Source organism: Phlebotomus papatasi, chromosome 2 (assembly GCF_024763615.1).
Source record: "Phlebotomus papatasi isolate M1 chromosome 2, Ppap_2.1, whole genome shotgun sequence".
NCBI classification, from domain to species: Eukaryota; Metazoa; Arthropoda; class Insecta; order Diptera; family Psychodidae; genus Phlebotomus; species Phlebotomus papatasi.
Genome location: NC_077223.1, coordinates 99,626,521 through 99,640,041, shown reverse-complemented (window position 1 = coordinate 99,640,041; position 13,521 = coordinate 99,626,521). Strand labels below are relative to the sequence as shown.

At 31.4% G+C, this 13,521-nt stretch overlaps 1 protein-coding gene across 1 annotated transcript in view; it reads right to left on the bottom strand.

Annotated features, from left to right (window-relative positions):
* LOC129800387 (homeobox protein araucan) overlaps positions 1-11,168 on the bottom strand; it is a 132,727-nt gene extending 121,559 nt beyond the window's left edge. Inside the window, exon 1 of the mRNA XM_055844728.1 lies at positions 9,791-11,168. Within this exon, the coding sequence (XP_055700703.1) occupies positions 9,791-9,886 (96 nt within the window). The 5' untranslated portion in view covers positions 9,887-11,168. The remainder of the gene's footprint in view (positions 1-9,790) is intronic.
* Positions 11,169-13,521: the final 2,353 nt, after the last annotated feature.

Sequence of the window (13,521 nt, the reverse complement as noted above, 5' to 3'; positions counted from 1 at the left end):
TAAAATGAAGGAGATAATTTTTGCAGTAATCAGTTACATTAAAGTAAACAATATCGATTTGTGAGTGAGAACTAGCTAGGACCACGGTCCAATATACTTTAAAACACATTTTTAAATAAGAAAAACTACACTAATATCGCAAAAATGACACACTTCTATAATTCTTTAGTTTAGCACATGTTCTAATTTATTTTCAAATCTATAAATCAATTATTTTAAAGGTTTTTAAATAATTCAACTGACTGGATTAAAAAGTTAGTGTTTGGTGGATTGTTTTAGTACGTACATGTGTACTAAAACATTAACTCTGCATGAATTTAATTTCGGTGAATTAAAAATAAATGAAGAAGTATTTAAACAAATTTGTAATTCATTTTCCATAAGCTTTTTTGTGTTTGATACAACATTAAGAGTCTGTATAAGTGAGTAAGACTTTTGTTTAATAACCTTACAATAAACTAATACTCTCTAAGCTCTGTAAGTATAGAGTGTAGTGGGTAGTTTTGCACAGTATAAAATTCTTGCAGAACTCTTTCTTCGAAATATGTACGATCTAGGGTAAGTGTGCCAAATTTCGGCATAGTTGCATGCAAGATCCAAAGTCTCAAGTTTGAAATGTAATATTTTTAATACAAATTGATTTTTTTTATTCTTTCTTTTGTAAGAGTGTTGCTTGGAACATTGTAAAGAGTTTACCGTCTTTATTTACTCTAAAATTATTCTCAATACATTTTAAAATGAATAAAAATATAGACATAGCTTTGGTGCCCTATTTCGGCCACCTTAGTTCCTTGTCCTTCGGGAATTCTGCAATGTCTTTTTCACGTCTTCTTGTATATCGAAGCCACATTTGTCATTTTTTGCATTTTATAATCTCTAAAGTATGCGAAAACTAAAAATTTATGGAAATACGAGGAGTCAAAAACGTGGCCGGAATTGCAAGCTGGCCGAAATTTGGTACACTTACCCTATATTTAAACAATTACTCCATATTTTCGCGTTCTTTTTCCCTAGAAAGCTCTTATCATGGACATTAGAGTATTTTCCTTAATTTGGAACTATTGTCCATTAGACAATCTTGACCTTCGGGAATTCTTCCAATATCTTTTTCATGTCATCTCGTTTGTCGAAGCTACATTTTTTGTCATTCTTTTGCATTGTATAATCTCTAGAGTACGTAAAATCTAAAAGTTTATGGAAATTCGAGGAACAAAAAAAAGTGGCCGAAATTGCAAGCTGGCCGGAATTTGGCACACTTACCCTAATTGTATGAGCTATCTTAATTTATACATTTCAAAGATATTAAATTGATAATCCAAAGATCATGTATAATCTAAAGTCATTTATACGTGAAACTGCCCCACTTTGGTTACAAATTCTTTCTTCCGAACGCAGAGAATGCCTCATCGACTTGTAACGTTTTTAATTGAATAAATTTTATAATTTTGATCTGAGGCACTGAACAAGGCTGAGAGACGAGATGGCAATATGAGATAAGAGTTGAGACAGTAAAATCAATTATCGCAAAAAAGTGAATTGGCTCATTTATGGAACGCCAATTGGAGAAGAAGATTCAGTTCTGAAGAAGGTGCAAAGTAGATCAAATTGTGCCTTAGGGATATCCAGCACAGAAAATTCAAAGAGCCCGCATATCTAGCAAACATTTCTTGTTAGATATGGGATACGTCTTTCCATCGACATATCCATCAATTGTCTGGGCCATTGAGACACCTGCATGCACCTGTTTTGATGACGTCCACGGCAATTTTTGTACCCTTAGCCCATGCCCGATGATGGGGCATCACGGCGTGAGCGAAAGAGATACTGTCGAGTGCACGATTATGAAAAATAAACAGCATAATTGTTTTTATTGGGAGAGGCTCTTTGAGCATTAAAAATTGTCTCTTGGCAAAATAAATTGTGAAGTGAAATGATGGTGCCATAAATTAATAGTTGGTAAGATGGTATACTGTTGAAGTACGACCCCTGTAATTGTCTTTAACACCCCGCGGGCGTAATTGAAGTGGAAATTACCTTTTAATTCATGCACAGATCCACATACATAGTACACATGTCAATCCCTCTGCCTCAATTGATCACTGTCATTACTGTGTCAATTAACCGGGGACAGATGAAAATTCACTAAATTATGCACTCTGAGGAGCACACAATACAAATACCACCCCAAAAAGGCCACTATTTAGAGGCGCGTGATCGATAATGCCTGCAAGTATCCACCTGAAGGAGGAACAAGAGCCCCAAGATGTATAGGCTTTAGTTGACAAAACCACTAATTTATCGATATGGTCCTTCTGCAACGGACACTTTTGTCCCTGGAACGGTAACGGACGCAGCTTTCGCAGAAGTCTCAATAAAGAAAAAAAAATTAATCGCACTAATGAGGTCAATTGGCTCAATTACGTGATGATCAAATTGGCTCATATTCTTCTCAACATCTTTTTGTCACTCCAATGACAAAAGCCCATCCAATTGAACAAAATTTATTCCGACAGGTTAAGTGGAAAAAAGGGTGAGAAAAGACAACTAGCCCTAATGAAGTGCCGTGTCGAGATGGTCCCTAGAATTGTCTCATGAACTAACAATCTCACTTCAATTTGCTGCTCTTTTCGGAATTTCAAATATTGCCCCAGAAATGAATAATTCACACCATAAAACTTTCAAGAGATAATGTCAAGGTGAATTTATCCCGTAATCAATCACAATTCTTCCAACTGACAAATTTTTCTCAGCATATCACCCAGACACTTTACACATTAATAAAATGCTTTTAGGAAATCTCCTCGAAAATCTCTTAGGTTAATGATTTTTATTTAAATTGGAAGAGTGAATTAGAGATTTTTGAAAGTCGTTTTGAATTATTAAGAAAAATTAAATAAATTACTCGCCTTTCATCAAATGGAAAATATAGAACAAAAGTAGGTGAGATTGTTAAGAATCTCACCTAATATTACTTCGCTAATCTGGAAAGGGGCGTGGCTTAAATTATTTATGGATGAAATTTATTTAGATGATCGAATAATATTGGAAAAAAATAATTTAAAAAAAATCTAGTTCAGTGAATTTTTTATTAGGAATACTAACACAAATAAGTTTTCTACTACAACAGATTCATATCGCTTTAAAAAGTTACAGGTACACATATAGTAAGGTGGGGTAACTGGATCGTTTTCCGTAGAGTGCTACTTAAACGCTTGTTTTTGGACTGATGAAATACTTTTTTACTTCTTCTAAATCCATGGAATTATTCACTGTTTTATTTAGAAACATAATTTTAAAAAAAATATTAAAAATATTAAAGAAAATTTATAAAATAATGATAATACTGAAATAAATCAGCATGCACTAAGTGGATCGCCTTTTCGCTAATTCACTTTTAATTAAACCTTTGGATTTAAAATACTTTTTTCACAAGGAAAAAACAATAAATGTTTTCAATCAACCGAAATTTATCGAAAATATCACTTTCTCAAGCATTGTTCGTAACATGATCACTTGACGAACATTTTTTGTACTTTTACAAAATTTGTTCGTAAATGTTCGTAAACACACAAAAAATGTTCGTAAAATTTTGTCATATGTTCGTAAATGTTCGTAAAATATTCGACAGGAAAACAAACATTTACGAACAAATGACAAAATTTTACGAACACTTTTTGTGTGTTTACGGACATTTACGAAAAAATGTTTGTAAAAGTACATAAAATGTTCGTCAAATGATCATGTTACGAACAATGTTTGTGGAAAAAGTACAAACTTCAATTCAATTTTTTCAATTCAATTTATTCATCTCATTTTCATCTTTTTGCCCTTTTACGAACTTATTTGTGGATTATACGATTCACGAACATTTCGTAACTCCCCCATAGGAATTCACAAACATTTACGAACATTTTTACAAAATATTTTTTTCTGTGTACTGTAGTGACTATATTACGAAAATAAAAATAAAAATATTATTTTAAGTGGATTGTCATAAACGATCCAAATAGCGAAGCGCCCGGATTAGTACACTTGACTATATCTAACCACAAATTTATTTTTGAAAAATAACGTAAAATATACTTCTCTGTATCTTTACTCTAAAGCTGTAAAAAAGTATTCAAGAAAAAGTATCATAGATTCTACAAAAGAGTAGAAGTTCTACTAGAGTTGACCCACTATTCACCGAACTTGCGATAATAACTTATTTTTCCAAATACCTTTATAATTGTTTCTTATAAAAATAATTACTTGTTGCCAAGCTGAATTTGACTATCTAATTTAATTTCATCCGCATCATGACCTTTTCAGAAGTTGTGTTTAATAAAAGCTAAAATTTTGAAAAAAAAACAAAAAACTTAAAAAAATAAAATAAATTAAATATTTCTTTATACTTTTACTTACTATTTTCGATGTTTTCATAATAATTCACTATTTTTCATTATTTCCATCTTGATTTATGTATTATGCCCAACGCACAATAACTTTTGTTTTGTAAAGATGTTTTCGAAACTTTCTATGAGAGTGAGTGAGATGACTAGAACTAGATCTCACTCACTCTCATTTAAACGTCAAAAACATGTTTAAAAAACAAAAGTTATTGTGCGTTATGCCCAACGCACAATAACATTTGTTTTGTAAACATGTTTTTGATATTTCAATGAGAGTGAGTGATATCCAGATCTACTCATCTCGCTCACTCTTATGGGCAGTTTCGAATATATGTTTACAAAACAAAATTATTGTGCGTTGGGCATTATGACCAGCGCACAATAACTTTTGTTTGTAAACATGTATTCAAAATTTCCCATGAGAATAAGCGAGATGACTAGAACTATCTCATTCACTCTCATTGAAATGTCAAAAAAATGTTTACTAAACAAAAGTTATTAAGCGTTGGGCATTAAGCATTATACTTAATTTGTTTTATATTTTCTTAAAAATATTTTAACTACAAAAAGAGAACGAAGAAATTGTGAAGAATTCACTTGCATTTTTTTCCTCCGCTTGAGGGCAGTGTTTTCTTCCGCGAGTGGCGCTGTTCTCCATTTGTTTTTTCAACATTTCAAATGTTATGTGCTTTTTATTTATTTTTTATGTCTATTTATTTACTTATTTGTAGTAGATAATTTCCGGACATTCTCTCAAACGGTGAATTTTGATCTCAACTTGTTCATTTGTCTGTAATTTAGCTTTTTTTTATTTTGAATTTTTAAAATTATTCTCCAGTTTTACAAAGTAAAGATAAAAAGAAAGTTATAAAACAATATTATAATAATTAGAAAATCTTGCATTAGAACTAAATAAAAATTTAGTTTTGCGCTGTAAACCACCAATAAACGTCTATATACACGGTATGCTTGCAAAGTTTATAATTTTGAAGACAGATAACGCTCTTCTAATATTTTCAAATTCATCTTAATCACAAATACGATTTCTTAGAATTTTCAAAAGGTTCCTAACAGTCTTTTTTGTACATTTGTCGCGTTCCTTCTCAAAAATTGAGCTTAAGGGATCCATCCATTAAATATCTGACAGTGATTTGGCATAATTTAAATACCCTACTGGATTGAAGAATTCCATGTGCTAGTCCATAAATTTTCCACATTCGTCTTCCCCCGGGAAAAAAAGCATACGACTTGTATCGGAAGAACTTCTTCCCCAATATAAGTGTTCCCGATGTCGTGGGGAGGACAGAAATTTTCAACACATACCCTCAATGACGAAATGACTAATTTCTCTACCAGCTACACCATTCACTTGACTTATCTCTACGACGTATCAGGTGTACAACAGAGGCCCGAGTTGGGACTCACCCTCTAAAGCAGGGGATGCACATTAAAATTTAACTTGTACTGCGTTGCGAAAACCCCTTCTTGCTTCACAATCATTAATATTCACGTTTAATGTGTTAATTTATTCCTCCACAGATTGCTTCCAACTCACGGGGTGCGATTGGCAATAGCCACCCTCTGTAGCTGCTGTCTGGCTGGGGTTTATCAACCCCATACCCTTTATCTTCAATTTGGGGGCTAAGTCAGTTGCAAACATCCCGTAGATTTGCGACTATCAAAGGGGGTTTATTGCAAATGAGTGGTATGCAATAAAACATGGATATTTTCAAAATTTTTATAAATAAAAGTTTATTGAAATTGGAACTTTGGAAATTTTGTAATATACGATTTAAAAAAGATACTAAGAATTTACTGTACTATTAAAATATCTTCTATTAAATCTTATCTGTTAAAAAACCTTTATTGAATAAACAGTATCAATAAAATTAAATTTTAATAATATAATGGACCAAAGAATTTTTTTTGATAATTAAAAGGAAATCAAAATTAGGCAAGACGAAATAGTTAATAAAAATATTAATTCTCGTCAAGAAAAAACGACACATTTATAATTAATATTTATGGAATATTCTCTTAGCATTTTATATTAAGAAAAAAGCATAATAAATTTTGTTTGTAAACATGTTTTTGACATTTCAGTGAGAGTGAGTGAGATCTATATCTAGTCATCTCGCTCACTCTCATAGAAAATTTTGAAAACATGTTTACAAACAAAAGTTATTGTGCGCTGGGCGTTAAGATAAAAGAGCAGAAATGATAGAGTTTTCAAAATTGAATTTTATTAGCAATTATAATGAATTATTAATAGATTCAATAAAATAGAAATTTAATTTGTAAAAAATTATAATAAATGCAAAAATTATTTAAATAAATAGTTTATTTTTTGAGTTTCAATTCAAATCATTTTATAAAATGAATTTAAAGACGCGAAAAGTCGATAAAGCCCTTAAATTTGATGCTTATGAAGTTATTCAGCGTTGTAGTAATTAATTTTGATTATAATCCTAAATATTTTAAAATAATACTAAGTCTATCAGGCAAATATTATTCTGAAATGAAAGCAGAATTTTATATCAGACTTTCTGAAAGAATTGTAAAGGAACTTAAACAGGAAAAAACGTATTCACTTTCTTTATCATTTTATATTTCATATAACTTTAAAATTTCTTTATTAGAACTGTATTTTGCTTAACTACTTTAATGTTTTTCTAATGTAAACCTTATTTATGACACAAATTTTTAAGACGGAACTATCCTATGTTTTACGAGTAAATAAATGAATTGAATTGACATTGGAAAAAACTGAGAAATTTTAAAATTTTTATTTAAATATTTTACTAAAAATATATTTAAACAAAAAATGTCTTTTTTTTATTGAAAATTATTAAAAGTAATATTCAACATAAAATATTATGAAAAATATAAAAAATAAATATTTTAAGAATAAGTACTAGGAAACAACTCAGCTAACCAAGATGTTTGAAAACTTACTGTCTATTTTTGATTAGTTTGTCGAAAGCAACTTACAGCTTATACTAAATCTATTGTCACTAAAACTTCATAAATTATTTTAAAATAGACTTTAGATTTAGAATGATATTAGAAAAATCAAATAGAATTTAAAATCTTAAAAAAAAATTTCAAAATCTTTTCCACATTTAATTTTTTGTATTGGAATATTGTTAAATAAATATTTTCAATAAAATATAAATATTAACGGATTGATCAGAAAAAATTCCAATCTTGGTTGTAAATATTAAAAGAAAAAAAAATATATATATATAGTTAAGAATTCGAAACAGTAAAATTAATTTGTTTTAGTCAGTAAACTACTTTAAAAAAAATTGACTAGAGTAATAAAATTACCTTATAAAAATGACATGGGGGTTCGGAATGTAGCCCAAAAATTTAAAACAACGTTTATTTTATACTAATCAGCATAGAATAATAATAAGAATTAATAGACACTCTTTTAAATTTTGGATCGCATTCCAAAGTCCCAAGTTATTCTACAACTCCCAGTCGTTAAATCATCTTCATAATTTATAACACGTTCTAAATCACAAAAGAGTTTTCGTAAAAATTAGTAGTACACTGAATAGAACAGAATCTTATTGTAATTTTTATAGCCCAATACGGCCGTCGCCGTCTTAGCACTAATTGCAACCTCTAGGACAATTCGATTGAAAAGACCTTCGTCGGTTATGTATTTTGCTTAGTTATTATTGAGAAAAACCCATCTAGTCCAGTTGAAAATTCAAAATTGTCAGTAAAATTTTCGTTTTTGATCAGTAAATACATCAAAATTGCTTTTGAATATCTGTAACATTTTTCAAAGACACTAAGAAAATTTTTATTTTTCATAAGGTAAAGTGCCCTTGAGTCGGTCGGTGGTTAATATTTGAATTTTTTAATGTTGAATTTCTATAAAATTGTCACTGATTCGTATTTATTTATGGAGTAATTAATTGACCTATTAATGTTACTGTGTTATCACACTTGCACATTAAAATTTTAATATGATTCACATTAATTGTCGCTGGTCAGAGTCCAAATGTGTAATTTGTGTGTTTGAATCATTTTATATTCAAAATTTGATCTATTTGTTGATAAAAAGGTAGACTTGGCCCGCAAAATTTGATATAAATTGATTTATAGCATTAATGCGAAAAATTAATGCGATTTTCTCTTTAATTTTTTAATGTGAAAAATATTTATGCTTTAGGTAAATTTAAACTTATTTTTGCAGGCCAAGTCCACTTCTTTATCAATAAATAGAAAAACCCTAAATATTAAGTGACTCAAAGACACAAATAACATATTTGGACGCTCACAAGCGACTATTAATGTGAATCACATTAAAATTTTAATGTGCAAGTGTGATAACGCCGTTAGATCATACGCCAAATATTAGTACAAATATAAATAAATTGAATAAATAACTCTACCGGTCGAATTGAGGAACCGGTCGACTTGAGGGTACTTTACCATTATGCTATAGATTTTATGTTTATTTCAAACCTATGTCTTTTTTTCAATTTTTTGATGTAGATATATTTTGAATAGGTAAATTAGCAGTAGTAATATTTGTCAAAAAAAATCAAACGTGCAGTAAAAAAAAATGAAAATGGTCAGTAAAAGCTGTGAAAACTGCTCTCTCTGAGCAGTAATATATCCAATTATGGTCAGTAAAAAACTTAAATCTTTATAAAAATGGGTCTAATTTATTTATTTAACATTTAAAATTATTGCAGATAATATGAAAAGTTCTTTATTTTTTCTTTGTCAGAATTTTGACAATAATATCACTATTTAATTTTTTTTGTTACTGCTCAATTTTAGCTTTTTACTGTTCATTTATAGAATGCCGTAATATTTTGGCCAGTAAATTATGCAAAATTATTCATTAAACTTAAACACTCCTTTGTTAAGAATATTTCAGTACTTTTATACATTGAAATGCAGAATTTACATTTTAAGTATCTACTCACCATATTTAATTCATACTGATTTTCAATAGTCTTTAGAACCCTATTTTTTTAATTAAATTCTAGTTAATCTGTTACGTAATTTATCATTGATTATGTCACTGACAGAGTCCAAAATCGTTATTATTTCAACACTAACAATTTTGAAAAATAAAGTTGATATTTTTTCGAACGCTAATTTTAACACGCTTCGTTTAACAAATTTTTAATGGCCATGGTTTTCTAAATAAATACCCTTTTGAAATTACCATTCCCATAGAACATCGAATAAGGTTTTTACATGGCATCCCCTTGAAAGGCCAATTTGTCTATTTCCCAAATAGGGATTGAAATTGGCGGGAAAGGAGCCTCAGAAGAGATATGGTTAAAAAAAAAGGAAATCTGTGAGGAATTGCGTGTAATTTGCGTGAAGAAGGAATTAACCAATTAGAGGGCTATTTGATTTACCTCTTGTGGATTGAAATAATCCTCCTCGCAGTTGTTCATCTCCAGAAAGGGATTCACTTGATGCTCCCAATCCTCATGAGGTGGTGGTAATTCCATCACTGTTGTTTCTTCTTTTGTATTTTTTTTTTGTTTAACCGTCTTCGCACTAATTAATCTACCTTTTGTGTTATTTTAAACTGTCTCTGCTGAAAGCACTTGGTGTCTCTTGGGGCTTTTTTTCTTGTGTCTTTTTTTTTTTATTTAATTCACTGGGGATATTTCACGTGGGAATTCAGAAAGGACAGTCACATGTGAAATATTTCAAGCACTGTCTGGTTCTCTTCTTTGAGCACTCACAAGTTTTAAGAAATCCCTTTGGGGCTCTCAACACACTTGCACCATGTTCTTTGCCAGGGACTTTTTGTGTCGTCTCGCATTCACACTTTGTTCTATTTTGTACGCGGAAAATAATAATCAAAAAAATAAATAAAAATCGCGGGGTGACGTCACGCTTTCAGCAAGCAGAACCCTTATCTGGAGATCAGGTGAACTGGGTGCGCTATCGGGGCTCTTTGGCTAATTGCTCCAAATGTCTGCGGGAGCAACAAAAAAGCCTTCCAACGTTGATTTAGATCTTCCAACACTCATCACCAGACCGTCGAAAAATTGACTACACCCACTTTTATTTTTGAGATCAGACTACTTCGACAACTCACATTGGAATGATTTTGCGTGATTCGCAAGCCCATACACTGACGTCCAACTCCTCCGGTGGCCGCCTGCCTTTTGGCCAATGTTAAAAAAAAACAGGTGACCGGCCCTCTGTCCGTTTAAGCCCGGGGGATGGAGGAAATATCAACGAAATTGCTCGATGATTCAGGTGTCTAACCAAAAAAATTTTTGTCCCCAAAAGCACTTCCAACTTTTATGGGCAGACAGAGACTCAAACACCAACCGGAATCTTATTTAAGTATCTAATTTAATTGTCACACGCCGCAGTCCCAGGGTCGAGAGTTCTTCAGTTTAGCCCAGGCCCAGAACAATAAAACACGCGGGAAAACATCCGGAACTCGTTGAAAATTTTTGGCGGGAAAATCCCGATGCACCGTGCGTTTAGGGTTCACCAAATCCACAGAATCACCCCACTAAGCTTTCGCTACACTCTGCCACCATGAGTACACCTTGAGGTGTTTTGAGGAACGACGGCACTGTGAGTGACGCGGAGGTGGAATTAGAGAACCACACCGGCAACAAGAACAATGTGGAATGTTTCGACATTGAGTAAAATGGCGCAGAACAAGAACCAAATATCCACACACGAGCACAAACCGGGCATGAGTGCTTACGAGGGGGGCAAATATTTAGTTTTACCCATAGAAATATCCTACTATACTTCTCTGTGTACAGGGTAAATCCCAAATGCTGGAGGAGACGCAGCCTGGCTTTCTCTCCTTTTGCAAAACCCAAAACGGCCGATATGGGAGAGCTGACATGAATTTTCCAACCAACAGGCACCACTGGAGTTGATTTTGAACGTGCGCGCCAACTTCTGCAAATCGTACACCGGTTACCCAGCCACTCTCTCTCACTCGCACATCAGCCCCATTGAGGCACCTCACAATGCCAACGTGGAGACTGATGGAGTCAGTTGATATTTGGAGTTTGTACAGAGCATCAAATTGGAGGCATCATCAAGAGCCTCTCTCCATGGTACATCGTATAACGGTAAACACTTTGCGGAGCTTTTGGGCAGAAGCTCGTGAGCACGAGGGATGGTCATGCTCAAACATTAATGCACTGCATGGCTTTAAAAGCTCCTCTTTTGGTTTCCTGAATATTCAGAATTCAGCTAAAAGATCCAGATTCATTACAATTAGGACACGTGATCATTGACCCTACCAAATAACCCCTTCAAATTTAGTAGTTTAAAATCATTAACCCTTTAACGACGATACATTTTTTACGGACTGAAAATCAACAATAAAAATTAAACTGAGAAACATAATCAATGATAAGTCTTACATCTAACCTTGGAAAGTCCAATAGAATCTGATTCGATGTATTTTGTGCTTCTATGAACGATAGGGACAAAAATAGCCCAAAATTTTAAGTAATTTTTCTAGCAATACCAATGAATAATATTTTTCGGTTTAATGAAAAATATTACGTATGAGTATTGTAGTTTTTATTGCAAAAAGAGTTTTGTTTAAAAAAAATTGGAAGTATAAAAAATAAATAAAATAAGTTATGAATTTGAGAATTTAAAAATTCGCTATTTTTGAACTTAAATATTTACTACATAGCAAATAGCTAGAGAATTGCAAAAAATATTCTATTCTAGTTTCCTTCAACCTTCTACTTTACAATTATGTGTAGACATATGAAAAAATAACTTTAGGTAGTCAGGAAAAATTATTTTCTTTCCTTAATGGGTTAAGAAGTCATAAAAAGGATCACTTCTTCATTTATTTTAATATACCACTTTTTCAATTTTCAAATTGCAAAATGAAATTCAAAATTTAACTGTTGAGGCATAACTTTTGCCGTGGACACGAAAACTAACAATACATTTTTTGGATTAAAAAAAATCAAAAATTTTCTTTAGATAAAAAAATTCCAAGTTCCAATATGTGAGGAAAAAACCCCAAAAGCCTTTATTTTTTTATTTTTTTCAAAACTAGTCAATCTTGTGAATTTATAAAAAAAATATACATTTTTTGAATTAAAAATTGGTGTAGGGGAAGCAGTGTACTTTTGAATTGGGGCATCTTTGAACTTTAACTTTTTTCTTCTACTATTAATAGGAAATCGAATTTAGCATCATAACTAATTTAGTTTTACAATCCAATTGAGAAGCTGAATTGCATTAAATTGAACTAAAATGAATAAATGAATTAAATTAAATTATTAAATTATTATTATAAAACCTTTATCACCTAATACCATTAAAAAAAAAATTAAAAAAACCTATATGTTAAAGAGGCCCTTATTCAAAGGCACCCTACTTCCTCCCTTATTTATTTTTCAAAAAACGTTATAACTAACTGCAAAAATTTTTTTTTCAGGAGAAGATATTAAACACAATTAAACCTTTATCAGGGTCAGTGTCACATAGAAACTATAATTGCAAAGGTATCCCAAGCCTTTATTTTCTAGAATTTTATTCCGAATTCCGATTGACTTAAGCGGCCGAATTTTTGAATTGTCAAAACTCATATCTATTACTCATTCTTAATTTTATAATTATTAAATATAATAATATTTTATATAAATATATTTTATATAAATATAATAATATTTTTAATGAGAAATGATGATTTATGAAAACAAAATATTTCTCAAATTTTTATTCCTTATCAGGCATCTTTAAAAATATTTAAACATGAGGGAATCTCTTATACTTTATGCCCAATGAACAATAAATTTTGTTTTGTAAATATGTTTTTGACATTTCAATGAGAGTGAATGAAACAAAGATCTAGCCAACTCGCTTTCACTCGTAGAAAATTTTGAAAACATATTTACAAACCAGACTTATTGTGCGCTGGGCATAACTCACTTACTTAGGTGGATAGACTGTCTCTTAAGGGGACCGGGCCTCTCGCATTAACCGTCCTTGCGACCCTGCGCCAGCTCGTTCCAGGAACGTAGATTAGAGCATTGTCGAAAAATCTGTCCTATCGTAGGCTCTTTGCGAGTTTTCGTAACAATATAGCTTTTACGGGGAGAGGTTGTTAGCCCCTCACCGCATT